A 22,793-nucleotide genomic window follows, 5' to 3' on the forward strand; every position below is an offset into this window, starting at 1 on the left:
TAGCTTTTTTTAAAAAAAATAAATGTTAATAGATTAGACTTAGAACCTAAGTCATTATCATGAAAAAAAAAGTTTCTTATTATTATGATTTATAGATTTTTTTTGTTTTCATCACATTGGCGGAAATGGGCTTCCATACTTTATAATAAGCCATCCTCTGAAATAAATAATGTAGCCATAATATTTGTTAATAATTAGCAACTGTTTAATGATATGCCATACTTACACTACAGGGACGTTGTAAAAATGTGTTACACAATTTTCCAGCAACTTACGTTCAGCCATAAAATACGGTAGCGGCATTCATAATAAGGGTGATAATTAATCTCAGAAGCAAATCATCTAGTGTCCTTCACGGTGATTATTTTATAGATAAACTCTCCTCGCCTGTTCTGCAACGGACTAGTTGTCTTGAACACCCCCCGGTCCGTGTTTGTGTAACGTCTGTGTGCAACGTAGTGCTCGTTGTGATCGTGGGAGTATCTGAGTACACGCAGGCGACTGACAGGACACAAGTGAGTAGTGTTTTTTATTTCTGTGAACAAACTGAATCTAACATGGTCGTTTCTTTTGTCCATGAACATTTCTGAATGACTGTGGAGTCAGACAGGCTGTGTCAGCTAACTTTAGTTAGCCATGAGGATGAGGATGGTGATGAAGCATGTTGGGGTTAATGTTGCTAGCTAACGTTACATTTTGACTTTCGTTATTATTCCATATGTTTCGTCATTGAGGGTAGTCCATTTAAACGGACTCTTTTATTCACCTCGTCGCTGCCCTCGCTGTGAGAAAATTATTATTTTTAATAGTTATTTCGACCCTGCAAGGCAGTTAGTGCACACTGCTAACTAGAGGATATACATTGTATTGTATACACCCAAAAATATTTTGCCAGACAATGAACTGTTGAAGGAAAGTTTCATTTCTAAAGTTACAGCTGTTAGAAAGACAAATAGTTTATATACTGCATTTATCTAAGGACAGTGCTGCCAGGGGGAAAATGTCAGATGGTAAAGAAACTTGTAGTTTATGGACAGACTGGTATTTCCAAATAGGGATGCACGATATTATCGGTACCGGCCGATATTGGCTTGAAAATGAACTATCCGACATCGGCTAACACGCCGATATCCGCCTATATAATAAACTGATTAAATAATTGGGTGCACATCATCTCTCTGTTGCACCTTGTTTGTAGCTCAGAGAATTGTGCAGTGTAGTCTGAGCCCACCTATTTATTTATGTTCTGATTAGGGACTGAAGCTGTACAGTTGCACTTTTCACATGTTCCCAGTGAACACAGGTTATGTTTACTTATTTTGTCAATTGGGAAATTGGCCAAATTTGCCCTGATTGTGGGTATTAGTTGTGCAGGAAAAAAATATTGGTATCGGTAATTGGCTAAATGACTTGTTAAAAAAATCGGCATATCGGATATTGACAAAAAATCCAATATTGTGCATCCCTAATTGCCTGGACAAATTATAGTCTAGAAAATAGATTTGTGTATTGACAAGAATCTGGTGATATCATAGGTGACACGGGGGTTATTATTTAATATAGTGAGATACTGCGATATATTGCTATACTGTAGGCAAGGCAATATTTCATGTTTTTTTTTTTCAATTTGATTTAGAAAAACAATCACTACAAGGAACATAAAACCCTTTAGTTTTTTTTTCATTGTAGCCTACAACATCATAGCACTAATTTATGTGCAATTTATCAGCTACAATTTTTTGCATGTAACCCTATTATGTAAAATCAATGTTTATTTTGTATCAATACACTATCACAAAACATAGTCAAGTTTATTGATATTTTCTTACACCCATGTAGTCTTTGTTGTGCACCACAGGCTACAGGTTGGTTGAAAATTTCACAGTCACAAAAATTCCCATAGAATGAAAATGATCAAATGCAAAGCAAATGTGATAGTTCAGATTAGGAGGACTGTATAATTAAGACTAAATGTTTCAGATTTTAAGTGTTCTGTAAACTGGATTTTGTCCAGTGGAATTAAAAGTAGATTTATAATTTTAGCCTACTGAAATAGCCTATGGTTTTCTCACAGCTGAACATGTGTTCAGATAAACACTGGTGTTACCATCCACTTTGTCTGGTATTTCCATGATTAAATCATTTGTTTCACTCATATTTTTCTTCGTTAACTTGTGAATTATCACAGCATTGTTTAAGTGCGGCATAGTGAGCAGCATTGGTTGTTTCTCCTATAGACAGTATAGTGAGACCCCATGATCTAAACAGTAGAATTTTATCATTTTACTCTTTAACTTCTTGGAGTTGAAGTAGCGTTTGTTTGGCTGCTGGCAGGCTTGCTGCCTCTGTCCCAGCGGGTTGAAGATAACTCTGAGTAATCTTTACTGCCACTGTTGACAGTGATAAGACAGGTATAATAGACTGATAAAGCTGAGCTCCTCCACAGGCTTTCCTGACATTTTGTGCTTAACCTGTATTTAATGCTTCTTTTTTTTTGGTTTACCACACAACAAAAATGATCGAATCATCTATAATTTAATCCTGGTCGGAGTCTGAGATCTGTGTGCATTATCCTCTTAGATAGTCAGTCACAGTCAACCAGTAAAACAGCCCTACCCAGGAGATATTTGGTGATAACAAAGGTATCGCCAACAATTAAATGGTAATATGTTTCAGTTAGTGTCCTAACTGTTTGCTGACAAGCTTTTGTGTTGACACATCTACTAACATTTCTGTGGTAACAAGGAGTGAGGTGAAGCCCTCTTCTCTTCTCCTCTGTCCACTCCCCCTGAGCTGGTTGGCCCCTTTTGGGGGTTGAAGTAACAGCTGGTTGGTCAGTTCAGTAGGAGTTGAAAAGTTTAAAGGTTCAGTTGGTCATTTTAACAGGAAATCATGCCGGCTGTAAAAACAGAGAAAGCTTGGTCATGAAAAACTGTTCTGCTCCCTGTGTCCTAACACTGCAGTGGCAGAGCCTGTATTCAGTCATTTGAGGTCAAAGCAGGTTACAGTTTAATCTCCAGTCAGAGCTACAATCTGTTTTTTTAAATATATTCCATCCCAGAGTTAATTTAAGCCACCAGTCAGATGATAGTAAGGTATTTTGGTGTGAAGGTTGTGCTTGTCTGCTCTACATCAATTGTGCCCAGCGTATGGACCATAAAATAAAAACAGCATTGAGCAACATTAGCATATAACTCAAAAAAATATGAAGTGAAATAAGTTTAAAACATTTTAAACAGAAAATTTGATGCATACAGTTAAATAGGAATGAGCAGCATAACAAAATATACAAACATACAGAAGTGAAACACCACATATTATTAAGAAACACATATTTATAAAAAATGTGAAACATACACATTTACGTAGCCATGTGCACATAGACTCACACGATGTTTGACTGCTACACAAAATGACATTTATTCAAGTATTTTGTAATGTTTTCTCTGAAAATACTGCATAGTTGTTCCTCTTTAGGGCTCTAGAAATTACTCAACTGATACAAGCTGAGGAGCTAAGATTAGTCTTTGGTTAAACGGTTCATGTCAGATATAGCACACCTGGTACAAGGGGTCGCTTGTACACAAGTTTTTATTTCATAGTCAGTGTGTTAGTTACAGCAGATGGTGGTCAGCAATCCCCCGGTTTGGAGAAGCAGGCAGGAGTAGCTTTAAAGCATATGGGTCAGCCCTTACACTTTTATTAATCTATGCTCTATTTAAAGCCACCAGACTTCATTAACAAAATGAATAATTTTACTTCACAAAACATGGGAGTTGCTGGTCTTCAGCTGCCTTAATTGGTTAGTTTGTTTGTGTTATTGTGTCACTTTAGTGAATCTAAACTAACCCTTTAAAACAACCTGAAGGGCTGTCCAATGGCAGTGAAAATATTCCCAATATAGCATACGCTTAAAGTGTTCTTAAGTTTGCTTTTTTGTGTGTTTTTAAGGTGGACCTTGTTCTGTGGGTGGCTATAATACATGGTGGTGCAGCCTCTGTGTTGGTACTCCTGCCTGCTTCTTCAAACTCAGGGCGTGTCGACCGTCTTCTACTGTAGGTAATACATTAACTACGGACAATTCACAGTCAGGTCGGCAAAAAACAAAAAAGAAATGAACCAAACAGGTTTTATTTCAGTGTTTGTTTTTGTGAGACTTTAGTAACTTGCATAGAAATGATTTGAAAGATGCTTTCTGTCTGATTCACTGTGTATTAACTTTTTCCCCCCCAGAACATCAGTGCAATGCTGCTTCTCAGACGCTGCCACAGCCTGACTCGGTTTGGCCCTCTCAACACACACAGGTACAGCAGTACAACAGACTGAGATTAAACCTGGCGCTTACTTGGCCTTTTTTTTGTCTGATCTGAGTTCCACCCAGTCAAAGGTCTCGGTTTAATGAAGCAGCCAACTCAAGCTGCGTTTTGGCAAACTACAGTAACTTGACTTTCCAAACGTGTGTGTTACATTTCTGTGAACAACATAACCAAACCAGTGGTGTTCATCCTCTTTATGTTCTATTTTACATTTTGTGAAGAATTGCTCAGTTATCCTTGATCCCACAGTTGCACTCTAGGCCTAATGAGCTCAGCTTTTTCTGCATAAAAGTTAAATTTCCATTGCCTTCATTTCATAGTCATCGAGTGGCCCCTGCTGCAGCTCGTCTGTGGAGCAGCAGCAGCAGTGAGGACCAGAAGTCGTACCACGGTCCCAGTTGGAGACATGCGCTGGCAGGACTGCTGGCCGGTACCGGGGCTGTTCTGGCTTATGGCCTCTGTCATCACAAGGTCAGAGGAGATAAGATCTGTAAAGACAGTCAATGTTTGATTTGCTTTTGTTATGCCAAGGCTAAATTATGTCCATGTTCTTTACCTGTTGTCAGACAAAGCATGAAGACATGCCCTTAATTGTGACAGTTTCCTCGCTGTTTCCATTGTGACAATTGGGAATGAGCGTTTGACATATATTTACATATTCTACACTAAACAATGATAAAAAAGGTAATCAACAGAATAGTTTAGGTCAAATGTAGTTGGCTACTCTTCCTCCAGATGCTTTGTTTGCTCTGTTTCTCTAAATGTATCAAGCTTTGGTCTCAAGCAACACGGTGTAAATGTGCAAAATATGCTACAATCTTCTGTATTAAAAGTATTATTTGGCAGATTTAAACAGTTAAATAATGTAAAATTTGGGTGGAAAAAAGTTGACTGTGTTCTCTCTCAGTTACAACCTTTTTTTGGTGTTTTTCTAAAACAGCCAGGGCGGTAACCTGTCTCATCTGTTGGTTTGCAATGTCAGCTCATTTGTCACTTTTCACTCCTACGTCTTATGTGACTCAACATGCATACACAGCTTGAGCTTAGCAGATTGCTTAATATCTCCGGAGAAAAGAAAGATAAGGCATTAAAGAAATTATTATGACATCTACTTCCCAAACTGTGGAAATGTCTTTATTCATGTTTGTAATATACATATATATATGATAAATTGCAGCACACAATATGTAATTATCTGCTGCTAGCTGTATATCAGTCAGCTACTCCTGGTTCGGATTTATTCAGTCTCAAATTGTCCTCAGATGCCTCCTTTGCTCCATAAAAAACAGACGTGATTAAAACTGGTAAAAAACACAGAATAAATCAGCTTCACTTTAAAAATCTCTATTTTTTCTATGCTGTTCAGCAGAAAGGTGCTACTAACTTCTGCTCGGCTTGTTTCTCTGATAACTTAAGATCCAGACATCCAATGTCTAAAATCATTCATCTGGTTTAATTAGAGTTAAAAACAACCAAAATCTAAAACGCGTATCATAAAAATGTGGCTTAAAACTGTATAAAACATCAATACATGACAGCTTCTGGCAGAAATCCACAAAGCTAATACATATGCAAAAGGGATATGAAACCATTGACAGGCGACAGAAACAGAGCATGTCGTTGAATAAAATCACATATTTCTCTGGGTTTAAAAATTGTTGAAAGCATTTGGGATTATGTAAGTAAACAGCTCAATAATAAATATATAAAATATATATATATATATATATATAAATATATATAAAATATATACTGCAAGTCTAGTCATTTTTAGACATTTTTATGCAGAAAAGTTACATTTTAAACCTTGAAATACAAACCTTTCCTGTTGGGTTGTTGCCCCTCAAAGTGATGAATAAATTAAATTAAAAATATCTGTATAATGGTTAACATATCTTCATTTTCTTGGACAGTAGGTAACATTTTAACTAATATTACAGATCCACAAAGGTCATTTACCACCCAAAGCAGCAGAGCAGCTCTCCTTTTTATTTGTGTGAATAATTAACACAGCGATGGTGCAAAATGTCTATTTCAACACTTTGCGGCTTCATTTATTAGCAGTCATAGAATAGCAGCAGAAGTGGTGTTAGTAGCAGGGGTGTATGTCTGAATCATTCATTTGTTTAAGTCACCAACGTGTTGCTGCTGCTTCACAAACAAAAGCTGGTGACCAACATGTGTTGTTTGCACACTTAAGACTAAGGCCTGACTCAACAGTTTGGTATGGCAGCATGCAGAAAGGCTGGGGCTTCTAATAAAATTGTAAAAAACTATTTGGAACGTTATATCTCTTCCTGCGTAGAATAGTAATATAATCTTCCGAATTAGTCCACATTTATCTTCATTATGATCTATTACACCAATATGCTCTGTTGTAGCTACTCAACAGTGAGTTTATTACATTGTTCTCTTGTGGTTTCAATATAATTATTAGAATATTTCAGTCTGTGTGTCCGATTCAGAGGCTGTTCAGATAACAGGGAGAGCCATGAAAGATATTTTTAACATACCCACATCAAGATCAACATACAACGCAGAGGTGTCTGACACTGCTGCTGCAGACAGTTTACCACCATAAAGCCAGAGGCCTCGGAAATATGACAAATAATCACAGCTACAAAGCCTTTCAGACACATTTGTCCAAAGATAAATTTATTTTTGGAACATCTTTCAGACTGGACTCCTGTTTTTCTCTTTTTAAATGTCCTTTTTGTTTCCGGTGCAGGCAGAGCGGGACGACACGCCTACAGTGCAGACCATAGAGAAGACCTCAGCTCTCCCCATATTCAGCCAGGAGGAGGTTAACACTCACCGCTCTTTGGAAGATGGCGTGTGGGTCACTTACAAAGGTGGGGTCTATGACATCACAGAGTTTGTGGCCATGCACCCTGGTGGGGATAAAATCCTGCTGGCGGCAGGTGGAGCCCTCGAACCCTTCTGGGCGCTGTATGCTGTACACAACCAGGAACACGTGCTGGAAATCCTGTCGGAGTATAAGGTGGGCTGTTTCTTGGTGTCATTTGATTTTTTTTTACGGAAAAAAATGTCAGTTGCAAAAAAACTAAAAACCATGAGTAAGATGTAGAATAAAAGTCTAGTGGCTGTGAGTAAAAAAACGTTTTATTTACTATGAAACCAGTGAACAATAAGTAGACTGTTACCAGTGGAGTACCTTGGAAAAAAGGTTTTCAGCAGATTTTCATTGGGTGGAACAAGTTCCATCAAACACAAAGATGAGGCAAGAGTTGGCCGCGAGCACCAAACACTGTAGCCTGTTTTTGTGAGCCATGTGTCGACATTAACAGCTAATATATACTGCAGACCTGAAAGCCTCAATGAGTAGGATTTTCCTAAAAAGCAAAAGGACTAAGAATGTAGCAACCAGGTGCCGAATATAGCGAGGTGGAGCGGCCGACTTTGAATGTTGTGTTTATAAACTGCAACAAACAAATCATAATCATTGTGGCTTTAAGTCAAAGTGGTAAGCATCACTTCAATTTAAAAGTTATGCATCTATTGCATTAATTTGCATCTCTGGTAGGAAAATAATAAAATAATAATTTAACTGGAAGAGACAGGAAGGCGGACAGTACAATCATTGCCCAGTCTGTCAGCTGTAAACATCCAGTTAACAAATTTAGTTCCTGGTTCAACTTTGACCCACCGAGTTTAACATTAGTTCTGCTCGTGTTTTTGCCCCCTTGGACCTAGTTTTAGCAATGTAACTTTAACTTGCTTAAGGGCCAGCATCCCAATACACACTACAAAAACAATCAAATTTTATTTAGCATTTGTTGCTCTACCTTCGAGGAATAGAAAGATTATTAGATAGATTATTATGAAACTATGAAAGCTGTTTAAGTTGCATATATCCTCAAATGAACTTTTATTTAGTCTGTCTTGCACTCGATCACTGGAGAAACATATTAAAAGGTCTACTGCGCTGCACTGTATACTGAGGAACAGCTGTAGAATGAATACTGGCACTCCCTCAAGTGGTCAGTGTGGAAAACACAGTTCTTTTTCTTACTGTGGATTTAATTTAAGAAAGACAGAAAAGTTCAGCTGAAAATGTGTTCTAGCTCATAGTATTGAGTCCCCTGTGTTCCAATAATCCTGTCTTTGGTTAATATAAGGTCGGAGAGCTGAAAGCAGAAGACTTGAAGAAGCAGCAGGCTGTGCAGACTGCTGACCCCTACTCTTCTGACCCCGAGCGCCACCCCGTCCTGCGCATCAACAACCTCAAACCCTTCAACGCCGAGCCGCCTCCTGAGCTCCTGTCTGACAGCTACATCACCCCGTCTGCGATCTTCTTCAAAAGGAACCACCTGCCTGTCCCTCAGGTGGACCCGGCTTCTTATCGGCTGCAAGTGGAGGGACTGCCTCGAGGAGTGCTGACGATGTCTTTAGAAGACTTGAAGACTCGGTTCCCCAAACACACCGTGACCGCAACGCTGCAGTGTGCCGGGAACCGCCGCTCTGAGATGAATAAGGTGAAGCTGGTGAAAGGGCTGAACTGGGGCATCGCTGCGATCAGTAACGCTAAATGGAGCGGAGCAAGGCTCAGGGACGTGCTGCTCGCCGCTGGTTATGGGCCCGATGTGGCCAAGTGGGCGGTTCATGTTCAGTTTGAAGGACTGGACAAAGACGTGACCGGGACGACGTACGGTGCATCGATTCCTCTAAGGAAGGCAGTCAGCGAGGAAGGTGATGTGCTGCTGGCTTATGAAATGAATGGCGAGGATCTACCCGCCGACCACGGCTACCCAGTCCGTGTTGTGGTCCCCGGCACGGTCGGTGCACGCAATGTCAAATGGCTGGGGAAGATCATAGTGAGTGCAGAAGAAAGCAGCAGCCACTGGCAGCAGAACGACTACAAGGGCTTCTCCCCCATGACGGACTGGGACACTGTGGACTTCAAGTCCGCTCCCGCCATCCAAGAGCTGCCCATTCAGTCCGCCATCACCGTGCCGGCAGACGGTGCTGTGGTCGACCGCAGTTTGAATGAGGTGACGGTGAAGGGTTACGCCTGGAGCGGCGGCGGCAGGGAGGTGGTACGTGTCGACGTTTCTCTGGATGGAGGAAAGACGTGGCAGGTGGCTCAGCTGCGAACCAGCGATAAGGAACAAGCATCTGAACCCTCGCCGCCCCCGGGACAAGCCTGGGCCTGGAAGCTGTGGGAGGTAACGGCTCCACTTCCTGCGGAGGCTCAGGAGCTGGAGATCGTTTGCAAGGCGGTCGACAACAGCTACAACATGCAGCCGGACACAGTTCCTCCCATCTGGAATCTGAGGGGCGTGTTGAGTAACGCCTGGCACAGAGTGACGGTGAAGATCAGAGAAGACGAGAGCGAGGAATAGACTCGGTGGTTTGACACACAGTTAAAATCCAAAAGGTTTGTGCCTGAAACAAGAGTCCTAGGAGAGTGGACTGTGTTTAACATCTATCACTAAGACTCAGCAGGAAAAGTGATGGTAGAATAAAAGAAAATGCTGAAGGATTTTTTCTGACACAGCTTTGAAGTATTTATGCAATAGTGTTGCCTCTGAGATTTCAGATTAGCTAAAGGCTGTAAATGACCAAAACATGTCCGGTTTTATCAAGTGACGATTCACTTACACTTTGGTCTTAAGTGAACGTGTGAGTCTGTTAATCCTGAGTGTCTTATTTGTAGGAAAGAAAAGATTTATTTTTGTAATCAGTACTGACATCCTCGATGCAGAAGATGCGCACAGTATATTAAAAGGTTTGAATTAATTGTGTGATTAACATGCACCATAATTTAAAAACCTATTTTTTAATAATATGAACTCTAATTTAAATGTAGAGGAGTTTAAGTTTATTATATAATCATTATTGTTAATGAAGGCTACTAGAGTTTAAGATTGTCCTGATACCAGAATCTTTACTTTGATACAATACTTGTTCAAAAACAAACTTACTTGATACCTCTCTCAGTACGACAACAGAAAAAACTTCTGATTAACAGTCTGCACACAGTGCTGGGATAGAGAAAGTCACAGAACAGACACAAACACATCTGTGCAGCCTTGGGTTCAAAATCTGATTCTACAATCCCGGTTCCAAAAAAGTTGGGATGCGTCATAAAAACAGAACGCAATGACTGCAAATCCTGTGCAACATGCACTCATATAGTACAAAACATATCTATCTAGATAATACTCAAACTGGGAAAACATTTTTTATATGAATATTGAGAATGAGTGTATATACATATATATACACGCGTTCTAAATTTTAGGCATTCTGTTTTTATCAGGATTGTGTTTGCAGATTTTTTTTTTATCATTGCTTCGGTACTTTCAATATCATCAAATGTATAATTAACAGAAATTGTATTATTTTAAACGTGGTAAGGGAAAAGTATCTGTACTTTTGAGTACTTGCTAGAGTTGCATGGAGTGTTGACTTTAATTTAGAGAGAACAACTGGACTTTACTGAGACTGGAATGAACTTGAAAGCTTTAAAGGGGCAATGTGTAAGATATGACCACAGGATTTAAAAAAAAAATGGGGGCAGTATTTCACCTTGTGCAATAATAACACGTTTTACTAAATGTAGCGCTGTCACTTTGTAAGAGTGTATAATGTTACTTTTAGACATGCAACAAACCTGCAATGTCCTTAAAAATGTATAGAACCTTCCAAACTGAAATAAGACCTGCACCCAAACTGATTATCAGAGTCTGTTTCAGTTGTTTGGTCCTCTGAGAGTCTGTTTCCATCCCAGCAGCTCAGCAGAGTGCACAGAGACCAACAGCCTGGCAGAGAGGAGGCATGCAGAATCTCAGTTTGGATGGAGGTCTTTCTTTTCTTTTTCTTTTTCTTTGTAAAGCTGCTAACTGCAGTACAGCTGCAGTGTAGCTGCGTCTACGAAGTCATATTAGACAAGACGGGCCGGGGCTAGCTGGTTAGCTGGTTATCATACTAATTTCTGTAGATGCATACACAACTTTGACGTTGATAGTGTTAGTTCCATTTTTTTTAATGTTTTAAACTGAAATTCTGACCAAATCTTACACATTGCATCTTTAAAATATTGGGAGCATTTGTTTATCTGCAGCTGTGACTTTGCATAGCCTTTAAGTGGGAGATAATAAAATGGCTTTTTATGGGTAAAGTTTAAGTAGCTTAAAGGAAAAAAATGGTCAGGAACATCTGGCTGTGGCGTAGATCATTAATTCTTGTTTATAGTCTGCAAATCCGAGTGAAACTGTGACCCTCTGTCCAGTTTGTGGAGCTGCCCTTCATGTACCAAACCTCACTGTGGAGATCCAGAGAAGGCTCAGCTGTGGTTAGACCACAACAAGACACTCCAGCACACTGCAGGAGTCAGAGCACACTTTGACCGCAGCTTTGACGACACTGTGTTTTGTGTAAAATGTACATTATCGTTGAAGATGATGAATAAAGAACTCTAATTTTACACTGATGTGCTTCTACTGAGTCAATTGCTTCTTCCTGCCAAAAAAGTGCCATCCAGCCCTTCTTCAATTAGAGGAAATGAAAAATAGTCAATTCAAATGATTATTTAAGGACATTTGCTAAAAATAGCAGTGTTATCTGTTACTCAGTGCTTAAGATTTTCCACTCACTGTGATTGAATATGTCAACTGGAGATCCGACTGGCAGTCAAACTGCAGCTTTTATATTTAATGAAAGACCAATGCATTTATTTTTTATTCATTTTAATTAGAAAAAATGCACAAACAGTTTTAAAGGTGCTAATTGTAAAAATAAAATCAATTTTATTTTCAGTATTTCTAATCCTGTTCAAACAAATGACCTATTTTTTTTTTTTTCAAACAAAATCATCTACAGGTAGCATTTTTTTTTTTTTAGCATGAACCATTAAGTGTTTTTTAGTTCACTGTATCACTGTAGCTGCATTTCAATAGTTAAAAAAGTCACTTAAAAATTGTACTTTTAGTATTGGGTTGTCCCTGCCCATGTTGCACCCTTACAGCAGGTTTCGTGAAAATGTAAAAAAACAAAAACAAAAACCTCCGAAACACTTGGTTGGTGATTCCCGAGAGGTGTGGGCTCAAGTTGCATGACTTTTTGTTTTTTTTATATTATATATATATATATATTATTCAGTTACATTTGTTTTAACATAATTACACATTTTAAAAAGCATTTATGATTTTTGTAAATTTATATTAATATTTAGCTGTTGGAATTATATATGATAAGGAGCCCATAATGACGTGTGTCAGAACCCAAAAGTTCAGGACCTGGGACTGAAGATTTGAGTACAATGAGTTGATCCCATCTCTGATGATGCATTTTGTTGTTTTAAAAGCATTTAAAAAGTTTTAAAACATTTTCTCTGCTGAAATCTGGTAACATCAGGAGGCAGTTATTTGTTGAAAAAGCTCAAATAGGGCGTCCCGGTGGCTCACACTGGTAGAGCGCGTACCATTAAGGCCGTGTGCTTGCTGCAGCGGACCTGGGTTCGAATCCGGCCTGAGGTCCAGTTGCTGCATGTCTTCCCCTCTGTCTCCCCCTTTCTATCTGTCACTATCTAATAAAGCAGTAAAATGCCAAAAAATAATCTTGAAAAAAGAAAAAGCTCAAATAATCTGATGAAAAATGTAGAAATCAAATTGTTGTACATGTTGGGTGGATTTTTGTTATTCTCAGCTAATTTATGTGGTAAAACGTGTCTGAAGGTTTAGCTGCTAAATTTACTTTGTGATTCCTAGAAGTGGTAACAGAGGAAACAGGATATGAAGTGACTCAGGCAGCCTGAAGAGAAAAAGAACAAAAAAAGATGCTGCAGCTGGCAGGAAGGTGAACAAGAGGAAGGAAGGGAGGATGAGTTAAAGTGAAAGATGATGTCTTGTGTCAGGAAAAACTATGATTGGTGATTTAAAAAAAATGCAATAGTCCAATCTGCAGTAATGTAAGTAGTACAAACTTAATAAAAAACATAATTTTTGTGATTTTTGACACGCAAGGTGGGAGTCATGGTATTGTCACGATGATGAGTGGCCCGGCTTTTGTCCTCAAAAGGATGAAGTGGATAAAGATATTTATTCTGAACACAACAGACTTTTTTTATTTTTTAGAATAAAGCCAGATATATTCCAGAAGTTTCCATGCATGATAAATGCCGTGGGACTCATTTGTTTATGAGAATCCTGGGGGCACTGACCTAGCGGGGAAGCTGTTTGGAAATCACATTTGTTATAAATGTTTCATTCTGATCCATCTCTGAGTCAGACATGACTAAAACGATGGTAAGCAAAATTGCGTTGAACAGATAAAAAAAAAACACATTTATATGGATCAGCAGTCGACCTAGACTGTGAGAATTTATGTATTCTACTGTTTTAAGACTCTTGACGCTGCTGTGAGTATGTGTGCAGCCAAGTGCAACCATGTACTACTCATAAAGTCTGAGGAGAAATGACAGAGAGTGAAGGGAAGCAAAGTCAGCCAAAAGGAAAAGAGACAAACATCCGCTCGCGTCAGTAGAAGATGAGATATTAAATATTTGTGGTATCAAACTGGATCATTTGGACCAAATGTTCTGCATGATCTGTCTACTCTCAGTTGGATCAAACATATACAGTTTGATGCTGACCGGTCATGTTTCAGATGCAGACTCCCTGTTTAGGCTTTAAAAAAATTTTAAAAATAAAAACAATACTGTACTCCCACTGATTGCTTGTTCCTTCTTTCTGTTCCCTCTTTTCAATTGTCGGTAATAATGATATTGTTGTCACAACAATGAAATGTGCAGTGGAAAAGAAAGAGATGAAGCTGACTCTAAGTTTGATTCCTCTCTAGCTCAGCAGATACAAAGAATTGTGTCACATTGGTGGTAAATGCAAACCAGTGTGCTAAAGCTTTTGGTGTGGTGAGTTGTGATGCAGTGAGGAATGTGCAGCATGCAGACTGTGGAGATTATTAAAGGAATATACAAGAAAATACCAGTGATCCTCAGCTTAATGCTAATTTTCAGATCCTAAAGTCTAATATCATCTTATGTTGCTGAACAAATCTACAGTCCATCAGGAGCTGATGGCTATTATAGCACAGTAAAAAGTCTATTTCTCTTCTCTGCTGGAAAATTTAGATTTAAGTCAAAAAGACAAAGCTGTAGTGTCAGTGTGTTACCTCAGTCTGAGGCCGTGCGATGCCAACCATCCACTAACATCTTGAGACCAGCTGCTTTGTTGTCCCATGCAGCTGTAACATTTATACCAGCAGCAGTCTGCTGTCGTACTGTCCCAAGTTTTGTAAAGATGCAGCACAAAAATGTTCCCATAAAGTTTTCAAGTCTGCACAGGACAGTATGAACCTTCAGTAATCCCACAATACGATACTTATTCTGTAAAATTCTGTAGACACTGACGTTGCTTTGGGTTTAAAGAAAAAGATTTGTAAAACTTTTACACAACCACAAACTGATCTAGTTTTATAAAAAATATGACACTATAATGAGCAGGAATTCAATTTGGCTGAGTTGGCCAAAACAGAAATAGAAAAAGTCACTGTTGACGAAATTTCCTCAGATATGTAATAAGCTTCTTTCCATCCATCCATTTTCATTTGCTTATCAGGGTCTGGGTTGCAGGGGCAGCAGGCAAAGCAAAGTATTTAAGACAACCCTCACCCCACCAACATTTTTCAGCTCTTCCTGGGAAAACCTCAGGCATTCTCAGGCCAGATGAGATAAAAAAAAATCTCTCCAGTCTGTTTCTGGTCCCCCTCCAGGCCTCTTACTAGTTGGACTTGTTTGCAAAACTTCCAAAAGACAAAATCACCCAGGAATCAACAATCAGACTTGCAGGTCCTGACTTGCATCCTGACCGCTTCACATGGCAAACCGCCCCAGTGAGTGCTGAAGGTTAAGGTTTGATCAAACCAATGGAACAACATCATCAGCAAAGAGCAGAGAAGACATCTGACATAGCCACAAATAGATACATTACTTAATTGCTATGCATCCTGCAAACCGCTGTGTGTAGTGAATAAGTTGCACTTTACTTGAACTCACTTCTAAAAACGAATGCACATGCTAGCTAGATTAAGATCAAACACTGCCACTTTTTTTCCACAGGGGGCGCCAAAATCAACACAAAATGAAATGTCCTTGTAGTTGCTTTGATGCAGTTTGTTTGTTAATGCAGTATTCATATTTAAATGTATTGATATTTGCTGATGTAAATATATACAGCAATGAAGGAAATAAACAAAACCGGCAATAAACATGTATTAGATTTAGTTATTGTCTGGGCATATATGAGTCTATTAAAACAATGTCAATCCATTTAGGAGTGACATCACAAAACAGGGTTTTATGTTTTGGTTGTTGGGTGACAATTTGCACTTGAAACCTGGATTCGTAATGTTAAACCCTTAAAACATTTGTTTTACACAAAAGGAAATATTGTTGACAACATGTAATAGCACCATGTGATCTGTTCTGTGTTACCTGTCAACACGGATGGGTCAAATGATGGACCAACTTGTGTTTGAGTAATAACATTTAATAGGTGTGGGAACAACAGGATGTGGAAAAGGAGGGCAAGGCATGCTCACTTATTTCAGCCCATAATTAAACTGTGATACATACCTGTAAGACATAGAGTGGTGTATTAACACACTCTATGTCTTACAGGTATGGGGGCTTAACACAAAGGTGTTGACTCTGAAGAAATAATATGGGAAAGATAGTTTGGTTCAGGTTGAATGAGCTCTTTTCAAGAAAGTTAAACGGTAGCTTGACCCCATAAACTGCTAGAGTGTGTAGCCCACTGCTGCATCTCTGAACAGCTGTACTGTTTAACAGCAGACATGTTGGCTGGTGGTCAACGGGGCTGCTCTTGTAATCCTCATACTTCAGAGATGGATCATCGTGACCACAGGGCTGACTCATGCACCGGGGCTGAGTTTAAAACTGCTGGAGCGCTCATGGAACAAACACAGTCTGCTGTGGGACTCTGCTGAGCACTTCTCCTGCTCTGAGCATCAGCACTGGATTATTTAGGTCAGAAAATTTGAATATGGACTACACATGGCTGCTGCTGCTGCTGCTCGACCTCAGTGGAGCTATTTGTGCAGTGGTGCAATGGACAGAATTAGACGAAGCAAAGGTAGGATTATAGTTTGCTTTATAATTAAAAAACATTCATAATTCAACCCACCTTAACTTATACTGTATATATACACGAGTATATGAGAGTTTTGTTGTCTGCCTCTGCATTCACAGGCCTATTTGAAGCAGTTTGGTTACCTGAATGACCCCGCTGACCCACAGGACCCTCATTACCTGGAGGAGATCATTGAAGCTATCAGGTAAAGTAGACCACTAATTACTGATATAAAGTTAATCTCATACTAGATCTAAATTAAGGTCTCTTAGGTTCAGTGGAGGAGGATGCATGTTTGCAGATGTTTATTCAGCTCTTGTGAAAAAAAAAACCTCCTATTCTTTTCTCTTCTTTTCTTCTTTAACATATAGCACTCCTTAGCAATCACAGTTAGCTCTTAAAGTTATGTACTTACTCGATTCCTATGGTCTATGTCTAGTACCATCAGGTTGATTGCACTTATTGTAAGTCGCTTTGGACAAAAGCGTCTGCTAAATGACATGTAATAATAATGTAATATCTTGTCTGCAGGGTTCTCCAGAGAGTGAATGATCTGCCAGCTACTGGAGAGTTAGATGAAGCGACTGTGGACCTGATGAGACAGCCGCGCTGTGGTTTGGAGGACCCCTTTAACAAGAAACATCACAGATACAGAGTGATGGGTGAGTAAAAAAATACAATATTTATGTACTGTTATACAGAATTGTCAGCAAGTATTTTATTTATATTTTTGCATTGAATATGTTTCAAAGCTGTACAGATATGTGAAGAGCTCTTAGGAGAGCAGTTTCTTCCACAATTTTACCGACTTTCAAGGTGCAGGGAGAAGGGAAATAACGGCTAAAGAGGTCAAAACTCCAGTGATACTTATGTAGAAAGAACACTTGTAGTATACTGAGTAATGTTGCAACATGTGTTGGCCTGAGGACGTCATCAGCGTCATCATAAAGCACATTACAAATAAAGTTTAAATAGGATAGGTATTTAAAAGAAATAAGTTCAAAATGGTAGAAAACAACAACAACAAAAAAACACATCAGTCAGTGACACATCTGCAAAGAGGGATGGATGAACAGTCATGTGGTTACAGGACAATCATGGCAGAGAAGCAAGGAGAGTCTTCAATCAGAGATGTCAACATTTTGATCCAGTTTGTAAGGAGGACAACTTTAATCCCGAAGAAACATTTTAATTTAACAACTTTTCAATTAAGTGCTATATCCAGGGAGCAAAATAACAAGGTGGTCTGCATAATGAAAATATATCATAAGAAATACGGAAAAAAACTATGAGGAAAAAGACATGTAAAAAGCATATATACACACTTGTATATATACATATCCACATTGAAAACTATAAATAATTAAATATAAAAATAATTGATTAAGAAGTCCCCATTCATGCCCCCTGGAAATAAACTTTGGAAACAGAAGACCAAAAATGCTTCTCTTCTTTCTAAGAAAGTTGACATAACTACACCTTTGGTTGGACTTGATCAGCTCTACGCCTATAATGTATAAAGATGAAATGTGGTGTTTATCCTTATTGAAATGTCTTGCAAATAGGACAGTTTTCCTCAGGAAACAGGAACTACAGAATAAACTGACAATTTCCACATTACTCTTTTTTCATTTTTGATCCCACTGACTAAATATGAAGATAGTCAATGCAGGATTATGCTACAACACAATAGATTAATTAAAAGAAATCTCTCTCAATCATCACTTATAACCAACTAGAAGTTTGTGTTTGTGTCTGTATCTGCAGAGACCCGGCCCTCTGCCTGTATTTCTTTTATTTTTTTAATCGGGACATATCTGGGCGCTACCCTTTGTGCATGATGCTATGAAAATGGTAGATACATCTGCAAAATAACCACAAATAAAGCGAGACAATCTGGGGTTTGCTTTCACTTTAATTGAGCCGAGGAGGAGGGGCCAAGTTTTAATGTTGCGTTTACAAACTGTTAGAAACAAATCCTGCATAGTATGCCTTTAACTTTTATTGAGGTAGACAGTTTTGTTGTGGGGACTTAAAACACAGGTTTTTTCTTCTTACAGGTCGTTGGAGAAAGAAGAGATTGACCTACCGCATCTACAACTACACACCGGACATGAAGAAGGCGGAGGTGAAGGGTGCCATCCGCGCTGCCTTCAAGTACTGGAGTGACGTGACGGCTTTGACCTTTACAGAAGTCTTCTATGGCAGAGCGGACATAAGGCTCTCCTTCCACAAGAAAGATGGCTGTGCCTTCCCATTTGATGGACGTGGTCAGTTTTTTTACTTAAATATATAAAAAATAGCTTTTATTGATGGTGCTGTCCCCTGAAACACTGAGGTAAACAGTTTATTTGTACCGCCTGCAGGTCATGTACTCGCCCATGCTGAGTCACCAGAGTCTGGTATTGTTCATTTTGATGATGATGAGTTCTGGACCGAGGGATCATATTATGGTACTAATCTGCGTATTGTGGCTGCCCATGAAATTGGCCACGCCCTCGGCCTCGGCCACTCTCAGTACAGAAGCGCTCTGATGGCTCCGGTCTACTCTGGTTACCGTGGCAACTTCCGGCTGCATTCAGACGACATCAGAGGCATTCAGGCGTTATATGGTGAGTGCATCAGTATTTGTGAATTTGCTTCAATCAGTACCTGTGACTCTACCTCATATTTCATGTGATTATATAATATTAGATTCATTGTTTTCACTATTTGATCTGCTCATGGAGTGATTATTGAAAAGACCTACTGTGCACAGGCCCAGGGACCAAGAGGTCAGGGGTCCTGACTCCAAAATATGCTGCTTAAAATGACACAAAACTCTTACAAAGAGATGCAAAATCCCGTTCAAATCGACTACAAATGACACCACATGACTCTAGAGAAGCAAAACGACCACATAGATGCTAAATGACCCAAAATGACAACAAAGAGACCCAAAAGCACCACAAAGAAACATAAAATGATTGGAAATAGATGGAAAACGACTACAAAGAGAACACAAGTTACTACAGAGACACAAAATGACTAAAAATATATTTAAAACGACAACAAAGAGACACAAAATGATCACATAGAAAAGTAAAATGCAAAGAAAAATAGATGCAAAAATTACTACACAGACATCCAAAATTACTGCAAATACAAAAAAAATGACTAAAATTACATGCAAACCTTGCAATACATAAAATACAAAAAAAACAATCAGAGATGCAAAATGACCCGAAACTTTTCCGTTTTATAGGCAAACGCATCACCAGCCCTTTAGCCAGTCCAACACCCACAGACAGTCTGATTCCTACAGAAAGCAGCCACATCCCTGACCCCTGCACTGCCACCCTGGATGCCATCATGTTGGGTAAGTTATAGATTAACTTTTGCTAGAGGAATTACTGGGAAAACCCCACCAGTAGGCTGTCTTTATGTCAGCCCACAACACGCTGGAACACAGGAAAGAGACAAAATAATGCAAACTCAATGAGTCATGAGCCGCAATAAAGGTTTGAAATGTTACAATATCATATGCTAAGGTTTCAAAGATGCATCAGACGACAGGTCCATCAGTCAAAAAAAGTAATAGTCCAGGGGAACAGCCTGAAAAATCTATTTTTTTCAGATTTTGATTTGTTGACTTCAAGTCAGTTTTCATGACAGGTATATATTATTTTGTCTGTTTCCTGTATGTGTAATGAGGTGATTATGTTAATCTTTTTACATCAGCATGTTAATGTTTCTGCTGCACCATCAAACCTTTTTAGTACAACAGCAGAATCACTAAATGTGTCACACAGACTTTAACACTTCCCCGTGTGTTTCGTCAGGTCCATGGAGGAAAACCTTTGCCTTCAGCGGTGATTACGTCTGGACGATCACTGACATGGGATACAGCAAACCCATAAGAATCAACAGGCTGTGGAGCGTTCTCCCTGGGAACCTGAACGCTGCTGTGCACTCTCCAAGAACCAACAAGACATACTTTCTTAAAGGTACAGTTGCCCAACACTCCTGCTGTGTCTTCTTATTCTCCTTCCTCTGTGACATCAGGATTTTAACGTGTGAGTATTTATGCTGTTTCTGATCACAGGCGATAAAGTGTGGAGGTATACCATGTTCCTGCTGGACTACGGCTACCCCAAACAGGTCAAACGGATCCCTGCTAATATTGATGCAGCCTTGTACCTGGAGAAGAACAAGAAGTTGGTCTTTATTAAGGTATAAAACGTGATGGCCGATACATAGAGCGAATGTGTTTAGTTGTAATTATAGGTTTCATTAAATTAATTATAGAACCACAATGGCTGATACTGTCATTGGTTTGAAATTAGCTTGGAGGAAATACCTTACATTCTACCTTCAAGACCAATCTCATACAGGTTACATTTTATCATACATTGTAACTCAAACAGGATCGGTACTAATCAAAGTAAAGACTTGTTCCAAAAAAATGACTTTCATACGTGAAGATCAGTGTTTTGGCTGTAAAGTCTGCACACTTATTCACACAGCTTTAACGTTTCACATGCAAGGTCAGGATGGAAGTGGTCATACATGAAACTGATCTCATGACTGTCGGGTTATCACTGCAGTCAGGGTCAACATAACATCATAGCAGTGCCGTTACAACCATCTCTTCATTTATACCTGGTTTCTCCTAATGGCCTTGGGATCAGAATGTTTGGTTTCAATGGGGACACTTTTGTCCTTAAGGGTCTGAGTGTCTGTGTTTTGGCTACACCGTTTATTATAGACTTATTATAGGAGCTAAGGTGGAACAAAAAAAGAAAAAAAAACTCACACCCTTGTTAAAATGTATACCACATGCATTGACCCTCTCGTTTTGTTCATTTCTCAGGAATAATGTTTGGGGGTCAATTTGACCAGGGGCATCTTTAATTATCTAAAAATGTCAGAAACCAAAAAATCCCAATAAACATTGTTTATATTTCATCATTACTCCATTACTAACCATTTTATATTTAGTGCAATAGTGTTCTTTAACCCTCACAGATCATGGTTCAATGAGGATGATTCACTAATTTTTCATACATAATGCATGTTAAAGACCTACATATAAAAACATTGATTTAAAAAAAACAAAACGTATTTTACTTTTTCAAATTTTGTCTTTTTATAAAAAAATACTTTTAACAATTATTTTTTATTTTAACTTTGAAATGGGTCAATTTGGCCCACAACATAACAGGAGGGTTAATGCATAATAATTGCAAAAATTTTAAAGCCAAACATTTTCCTACTAAGGCACAAGTGTTAAACATATAAATGCATCCTTATTTGTCATCCTTGTTGCGGCACCCACATTTTATTATTATTTTTTTATTTTAGGGATCAGAGCACTGGCAGTTTGATGAGCTGAAGTACACTGATCTCACCGTCTACCCCAAACCGCTCTCCATGCTCTTCTCCGGAGTGCCATCCAGCCTGGACGCAGCCCTCACCTGGACCAACAGCAAGATCTTCTTCTTTAAGGGGGACCAGTACTGGCGTGTGAATGACCAGCTGAAGGTGGACAGAGGATACCCACTGAGCAAGAAGGAGCGCTGGATGCGATGTTAAGGGTCGACCATCAGGGGGCAGCATGTATCAAGAGGTCTACAGCAGGAGGGCTGCTGGTCCCACTCAGAGGCATTAACAACCAGGCAACCTCAACAGCAGTGATTGATTCTGAATTATCATCTACCACGTTAGAAAACAAGTGTGGGGTTGATTTTATTTCACTGGATTTCAACCGAGCTACTTCTACCCTCTGCAGCAGGATGATTTTGTGAGGCTGACTCATTGTGTACAAATGTGTGCTTTTTTTGTGTGAGGATTATGTAAGCTTTTGTATGATCTCAGGGAGAAATCAAGGGAGGCCTTCTGTTTTTCTCTCTAACATGTGTGTTGGATTATGTGTGTTAATACTTTCAGTAAGATGTAATATGACGATGGGAGTGTACACTCTCTGTGCAGACATTTTGTTTCATTCCATTCATGCAACACTTTTAAAAGTATGTTCAGTGCACTTAAATGTTACCAAACACTTCCATTATCTCATGAATCACACTGGTCTGTGACAAATCATGTGGCAAAGATTTGTCTCCTGATTCTTTTTCTACTACTTTGTACAATTAAAGACATAACGTCTGCTGTAAAATTGCCTTTGTGATTGCAACTCCCTGTCGCCAGAAAAAGGGCCCGAGGTTCCCACAAAAAGGATAGAAAAATATTTATGTCATTATGATGAAAGGCCAGTCTGTCATATTGTGTTGTCTGCAAAAAAAAACCTGGCGGCACCATGGCAACAACGACCAGTTGCAGAGTAGGAAATCCTCCCCATGACCTCTTT

The 22,793-nt window shown here is 39.1% G+C and overlaps 2 protein-coding genes across 4 annotated transcripts; both read left to right on the forward strand.

Annotated features, from left to right (window-relative positions):
* Positions 1-341: 341 nt before the first annotated feature.
* Positions 342-11,766, forward strand: suox (sulfite oxidase). Of its 3 annotated transcripts, none has more exons than XM_059330063.1 (6): positions 342-515; positions 3,952-4,059; positions 4,234-4,304; positions 4,637-4,787; positions 7,045-7,317; positions 8,456-11,766. In XM_059330063.1, the coding sequence occupies exons 3-6, from the start codon at positions 4,246-4,248 to the stop codon at positions 9,677-9,679; spliced, it is 1,707 nt and encodes a 568-aa protein (XP_059186046.1). In that variant the 5' UTR covers positions 342-515; positions 3,952-4,059; positions 4,234-4,245; the 3' UTR covers positions 9,680-11,766. The 3 variants fall into 3 exon arrangements, with proteins under 3 accessions (XP_059186046.1, XP_059186047.1, XP_059186048.1); XM_059330064.1 differs by having other exon boundaries at positions 3,952-4,055; XM_059330065.1 differs by lacking the exon at positions 3,952-4,059.
* Positions 11,767-16,318: 4,552 nt separating this feature from the next.
* On the forward strand, positions 16,319-22,757 carry mmp19 (matrix metallopeptidase 19). Its single transcript, XM_059330172.1, has 9 exons — positions 16,319-16,450; positions 16,567-16,652; positions 16,979-17,109; positions 18,508-18,717; positions 18,814-19,059; positions 19,692-19,805; positions 20,269-20,433; positions 20,532-20,659; positions 21,791-22,757. The coding sequence occupies exons 1-9, from the start codon at positions 16,361-16,363 to the stop codon at positions 22,019-22,021; spliced, it is 1,401 nt and encodes a 466-aa protein (XP_059186155.1). The 5' UTR covers positions 16,319-16,360; the 3' UTR covers positions 22,022-22,757.
* The last annotated feature ends 36 nt before the right edge of the window (positions 22,758-22,793 follow it).

The sequence above is a fragment of the Centropristis striata genome, chromosome 3 (assembly GCF_030273125.1).
Source record: "Centropristis striata isolate RG_2023a ecotype Rhode Island chromosome 3, C.striata_1.0, whole genome shotgun sequence".
Classification (NCBI taxonomy): Eukaryota; Metazoa; Chordata; class Actinopteri; order Perciformes; family Serranidae; genus Centropristis; species Centropristis striata.

What these genes read in the sequence shown, in the direction of transcription:
- mmp19 (XM_059330172.1), top strand. Translation starts at nt 16,361, where the DNA reads ATGGACTACACATGGCTGCTGCTGCTGCTGCTCGACCTCAGTGGAGCT. An exon ending in CTTCCCATTTGATGGACGTG is followed by an intron (nt 18,718 to 18,813) that starts GTCAGTTTTTTT and finishes TACCGCCTGCAG; the next exon opens with GTCATGTACTCGCCCATGCT. An exon ending in CCTGGATGCCATCATGTTGG is followed by an intron (nt 19,806 to 20,268) that starts GTAAGTTATAGA and finishes GTGTTTCGTCAG; the next exon opens with GTCCATGGAGGAAAACCTTT.
- suox (XM_059330063.1), top strand. Translation starts at nt 4,246, where the DNA reads ATGCTGCTTCTCAGACGCTGCCACAGCCTGACTCGGTTTGGCCCTCTC. An exon ending in GGCCCTCTCAACACACACAG is followed by an intron (nt 4,305 to 4,636) that starts GTACAGCAGTAC and finishes TTCATTTCATAG; the next exon opens with TCATCGAGTGGCCCCTGCTG. An exon ending in AAATCCTGTCGGAGTATAAG is followed by an intron (nt 7,318 to 8,455) that starts GTGGGCTGTTTC and finishes GGTTAATATAAG; the next exon opens with GTCGGAGAGCTGAAAGCAGA.